At 35.6% G+C, this 6,437-nt stretch overlaps 1 protein-coding gene across 1 annotated transcript in view; it reads right to left on the bottom strand.

The window, feature by feature from the left end:
* LOC107669273 (RAB6A-GEF complex partner protein 1-like) overlaps window positions 1–6,437 on the bottom strand; it is a 59,430-nt gene that overhangs the window by 17,166 nt on the left and 35,827 nt on the right. Inside the window, exons 5-11 of the mRNA XM_016461451.1 lie at window positions 5,009–5,113; window positions 4,471–4,613; window positions 4,229–4,365; window positions 3,897–3,988; window positions 2,679–2,767; window positions 874–1,018; window positions 657–705 (exon numbers count right to left, since the gene is read on the bottom strand). Of these exons, the coding sequence (XP_016316937.1) occupies window positions 657–705; window positions 874–1,018; window positions 2,679–2,767; window positions 3,897–3,988; window positions 4,229–4,365; window positions 4,471–4,613; window positions 5,009–5,113 (760 nt within the window). The remainder of the gene's footprint in view (window positions 1–656; window positions 706–873; window positions 1,019–2,678; window positions 2,768–3,896; window positions 3,989–4,228; window positions 4,366–4,470; window positions 4,614–5,008; window positions 5,114–6,437) is intronic.

Genomic DNA, 6,437 nt, shown 5'->3' with positions numbered 1-6,437 from the left:
GAGGCGGGACTAATTTGCATATTCATAGATCCGCGTATAGTAAATTCAGGCAAGGGTGTAGAGTTACATTCAAGCTATTTTAAGGCATGAGAAAATTATTTTCACAAGAAAAAACATTTAAATGTCATTTTGATGATCAAAGATAAGTTTTAAGGGATAAAATATTTGACTACAGGGGGACTTTAATAAAAACTATATAGATGACATTGACTAAAACTTAAAAAAAAAATTAATGAAAAGACAAATATAAAATCAAATTCAAAATATTAACAAAAACTAAAATAATAAACAAATGATCCTAAAATAAGATTGATACAGTACAATAAACATGCAGAATCAAGAAAGAAAGTGCTGATTTTGAATCTTCCATATGATTGTTTTGGCTATAAGTTTGATCACAACATATAATCATTGCTGTTAATAGTGTTCACCGTCTGTTTGATTACATGACATTAACTAACTGCAGGATATTTACTGTACATTTCTGCCATATGGACATCAACTTGAGATAATCACCACTGATAAGCTACTACTAAATATAATGTAGAAACTTTAATTTTCTGTAAAGCTCCTTTGCAACGATTTGCATCGTGAAAAGCGCTATACAAATAAACTTGAATTGAACTGTGAATAAAAGACCATGTTTGCACACTCACCATACAGCTGATCTTCAGAGGCTCTTTCTTAGTGCCGTCTGAGCGATAGCTGCATCAGGAAAACACAGAGAAAACAAAGAAAAACAAGCTGAAACATCAACATTGAAAACACATCATTAGTGCCGTCTCTGCTGGAGTGAACGTTCTGCTTAATGAGTTTGACAAACGTATTGCTGACGCAGTAAAGCAGCGGCGTGAGTGTGTTTGCGCGACTCACGCGAAGTCCTCCCCGAGTGTGCAGATGAGATGAGCTCCAAACACACTCCACAGAGACAGACCGCCACAGTCCCACGTCACCATGGCAACGCTGCAGTCCGGAGACCAGCGGATCATCTTCACAGCACCCGTCTTATTCCAGGTATCTGCGACCAGAGCAGAGACAACAACACGCAGACAGACTGAATCATGGGAAATCTTTTGGGAGTTTCTTTGCTTTCTTTGTGTTTTTCCCCAATATCTTTATTACCAATGAACACAGACAAAATATACAAAAGACTGTGCAAATGCTAACTGAACCCAACAACAAAAATACATTCAAAGAATAAAAAAAAACTGCTACAATATTATACACACAAACACACACTTAAAGAAAAACATAAAATATATATAAAACGTAACAGAAAATTATATATATATATATATATATATATATATATACATACAGTATACATTTTTTTCTTTAAATGTACTTTGTTGTTAATATATTAGTGCTGTCAAACGATTAATCGCATTCAAAATAAAAGTTTTTGTTTACATAATGTGTGTGTACGGTGTATATTTATTATGCATATATAAATACACACACATACAGCATATATTTTGAAAGTATTTACATGTATTTACATGTCTATATTTATATTCATAATTTATATTATAAATACATTTAATATATAAACATAACATATTTTTCTGAAATATATACATGCATGTGTTTGTATTTATATATACATAATAAATATACACAGTACACACACATATAATGTAAACAAAAACTTAAAAAAAAAAAGCTATTAATCGTTTGACAGCACTAAAATATATAAAACCGAATTAAAAGCAAAAATAAAACTCAAATAAAAATAAATGAAACAAAAATGTTGTTTTTTGTAAATTAAATTGGAAATAAATAAAACTAAACCTGAACTAAAACGGAAAGTAGTACTGAAATCAAAATAAATGAAACAAAAATTGTAAAAAAAAAAAGTAAATAAAAAAATATTGAAGCATATACCAATAAATTACAGAAAAATGCTAATCCAAAATATTAATAAATACTATAATACTATAATAAATAACACTAAAATAACACTGCACTGAATATTCATCAACAAAGTGTAAAACAACGGTTATTAAATTGTTTAGGTATTGCAAATTACTGCTTCTTTAATATAATGCCATGCCAGTTACCATGGATATTTCATGGCTAGTAAAATATGAAAAGAAGAATAATAAAACTTAAAAAAAAAAAAACTATTTAACAAAATCTAAAACAAAATCTGACAACACTTAATAAAAATCAACAGTAGTTCTAAAAGTGTTAAAATAATCTGGAATTTAGTTAAAAATCCTAAAACATAGCAGTATAACAGTTTCAGCCTTAGACATCATATCTAAGGACCATTCAAACTGTCTGATAGATGATACAGAAAATAAGACATTTGATATCTATATAACAGCACTAGCTGGAATCTGATTGGCTGCTTTGTTACGGAGGTTTATATCAGTTCATCAGGTAAAAAGCTAAAAAAACAAGAATCTAGTCACTGATTTGACTCATCAGATGTGTGTCAGATGCTCATGTTCCCACAGCAGCCATCAGGAGGCATCAGCGGACCAGAACCCAACACTCAATCAAAGAGGATTGTGGGTCTGAGGTTAAACATACTAACAGTAAATAAAAGGATCATCCTGAGTGCAACAAAGGCTGTGTGGCTTCTGTGGATTGTGGGTTGGACTGACGCCTCTTCCTGTGGTTTGACTAGTGTTTGAAGTGTACACATCATGAGTGACGAGTGTGTGTCTCACCTGGGTAGTGTTTCGGGGTTAACTCCAGTTTATGAGAGAGCTGCATCGATCCTGTAGAGCTGTCAATCATGTACACCAACACTGACCCGCTGCAACGCACACACACAATAAACAGGGTTCATACACTTTGGACTGGATAAAAAGTTTGAGAATAACTACACAAAAATACTACTATAGATACGCTACTGTTCGAAAGTTTGGGGTTCATTTTTTATCTATTTTTTGGGTAAAGAAATTACTGCTTTTATTACTTAAGGACGCATTAAATTGATCAAAAGTGTCAGTAAAGACATTTATAATGTTCTAAAAGATTTCTATTTCAAATAAATGCTGTTCTTTTGAACTTTCTGTTCATCTGTGAATCCTGAAAAATAAAATGTTTCACAGTTTCCACAAACATATTGTGCAGCACAACGGTTTTCAACATTGATAATAATCAGAAATGTTTCTTGAGCAGCAAATCAGCATATTAGAATGATTTCTGAAGATCATGTGACACTGAAGACTGGAGTAATGATGCTGAAAATACAGCTTTGATCACAGAAATAAATTACAGTTTAACAGATATTCACATAGAAAACAGCTGTTTTACATTCTAATAATATTTCACATTTTTACGGGTTTTTTGATCAAACACACACAGCTTTGTAGAGAAGAGACTTCCTTCAAAAACAACAGCCACAAATATAAAAGACAAACACAACTGACATAAATACAACACTTTGAAACGATAACTGCACTTCACAATCTACACACAAATGACACGCATCACAGCTGACACACACACCTGCATCTAGTGGTTCAGTAGCTGCTTTTCTTAGGCACAGTTGTGTGTGAATCAGGGATATTAGTGTGTGGGTTGTGCAAAGCTTAAATACAGGAATAAAAGTCTCAATTCATCTGAATCAAACAGAAGACATCACTGAAAGCACGGCGTGCACCTCGAACTTCTGTATGGATTGTAAGATATATTTGCAATTTTCCAAGGATAACTCTGCATGCATTTGATAATTTGAGCCTAATTTCATTTTAAAATATAAGATTCTGTCGAACCTATTTGAGCAACTTGTTACATACAACAGACAGACAGTCGTACCTTGAGCTTGTGTGATTAATACTGATGTCAGTATCAGGATCAGCAGCACTCGAACCTGCATCCTCACAGCTGACACACACACACACACACACACACACACACACACACACACACACACACACCTTGCGCATCCGAAAGCCATGAGTCTGTATTTGTTGTTGACGGCGACACACGTGCCATCAGAGACGTCTGCGGCCCAAACGCCCTGCAGCTGCTGCACAGAAACACACACAAACACAATATTAGCACATCAACACTAAAGCATTACGCAAACGAACCGTGTGTCGCATTCTCAGTGCTGCCACAAGAAGCGCTACAGCAGACATGAGAGTGAACTCTTCTTCTACGCTCAGATCAACTACAGCGTCTTACTGAATAGTTAAAGTTGGCTGACATGTTTATACAGCAGCAGCAGCTAGCTGAATAATACTTGTTTAATTATACTCTCTCTTACGTCTGTGGCGAGTCTGTTTGCGGTTGGCGTGATGAATCCGAGTCGCCCGTCATCAAACACCACTGCAAATCCATCCAGTGTAGCGCAGTACTCCATCTCCCGAATGTGAACACAGTCCAGATCCAGACACGGCCCTCCTAACGCAAACACACAGACACGTCACGCCAGACAAACACACGGGAACAGACGCGTGTTAATCAGTCAGGAGCGTCTCTGGAGAGTGATTAAGAAGCACGTCTGACCTCTGGAGGACTGCAGGTCAAGGGAGAACGGGATGGTGCACAGGTTCACTGCTCTCCGTCCGTTACTCACACTGTCCCAGTGCAGCATGTGCAGATAACCGTCTGCCGTCGCCACTAACAGATCCTCCTGCAGCGTCTGCAGACTGACACGCGCGCGCGCTTCAAAAAATTTAAAAATGTTTACACACACACACACACACACACACACACACAATAATTAAATTAAATTAAAAAAAAATCACTCACAAAATTACTTAACTAAAATTTAAATAAATTAAATATAATTTTAATGAAAATAGAAAAAAAAAAATTAAAAACTTAAACAGTACATCAATGATATTAAAATAACACTGGACACACACATATGCATAGAGATGTTGTATAATATATTACATAGATATATAGACGTGTATTTTTTCCCTGGATTGACTGATCATGTGACACTTTGTACAGTCTTCAACTTCTTCAACTGAAGCTCAAGATGCTCTTTGGCTCATTCCGAGTGTGTGTGTGTGTGTAAGTGTGTGTGTTTCTGTACCAGCTGATTGGAGCCTCCAGGTCGACGGGTTTCTTCATCTCGAGGGTCAGAGCTGGAGCGCACTGTTCCTCTTTGTAACCCGGAGTCACCTTAACACGAGCGCCCCTAAAAACACACACACACACACACACACACACACACACACACACACACACACACACAGAGTCTCCTCACTGACACAGTGTAGGTGCGATCAAAAAATCAGATTCAAATTACATAATAAATAAATAAATAAATAAATACAATATGGAGGATCCTCACAGTTTTACTACAAACCTACACACACGCACACACACACACACACACACACACACACACACACACACACACATGCGCGCACACACACACACACAAATCAGTCCACTGACTAGATCACCAACACACTTCACATTTACATACATATATATCCCACATAACAGTGCATTAATGTAAACTCTAAAATAAGACAAATTAGGAATGATAAGGCGAAAGTAACAAACGAAAACTCTCTCATATTTGAGCTGCTTCTTCGTCTCAATTCAAGCTCTGCTCACTCCAGACCAGGATTCTTATTGTTAACTAAAACTAAAACTATAAAATTATTTTGTTTCCTGAAATAAAACTGAAATAAGATCAAATCTAAATATTAAATGCAAACTAAATGATAATTAGAAATGTTGTACTGGCAATAAACTGAAGTTTAGGATTAGCATTAAAACTACACACACACACACACACACACACACACACACACACAGAAAGTGAGAGAGAGAAGAACAACATAATCCGTTTAGTCAGAGCTCATAATGCTTCACTACTCACACCATTATAAACACACAAACACACATAATCATTCCCAGCTCACTCTTATTGACAGATGATTACAGGAAACCTGCAAACAACTCGAGCACATCGACACACAGAGACACAGACAGAATGTGTGTCAGACACGTCCTGACATGACAAACACTGACCTGAACCCTGAGATCTGAGGAACAGCAGCTGTCAGCAGTGTGTGTGTGTGTGTGTGTCTTTGTGTGTCTGTGTTTTGGAATTTCAAAGAGTCTAATTTGAGGTCAGTATGTGTGTGTCGCACCAGACATCAAATCAGTGTTTGTCAAGAGGAACATCAACAGGAGAAAGAACAATGACAGCATGACTGAGGAACAGGAAGTGATGCTGAGGCATAACTGAAATAAGATCAAATCTAAATATTAAATGCAAACTAAATGATAATTAGAAATGTTGTACTGGCAATAAACTGAAGTTTAGGATTAGCATTAAAACTGAAATTCAATACTGAAATTACAAGTCAATAAAAACCAAAACTAAACTAAAAATAAAACTGAAATAAAAATGTAAACCCTTAATATTAAATAATATAAATTCTAAAAAAAAATCCTAACTCAAAATATTAATAAATACTATAATAGCATATACACAAAATGCT

This window comes from Sinocyclocheilus anshuiensis, unplaced genomic scaffold, assembly GCF_001515605.1.
Source record: "Sinocyclocheilus anshuiensis isolate Anshui unplaced genomic scaffold, SAMN03320099.WGS_v1.1 scaffold320, whole genome shotgun sequence".
NCBI classification, from domain to species: domain Eukaryota; kingdom Metazoa; phylum Chordata; class Actinopteri; order Cypriniformes; family Cyprinidae; genus Sinocyclocheilus; species Sinocyclocheilus anshuiensis.
This window is presented reverse-complemented; position numbering and strand designations above follow the sequence as displayed.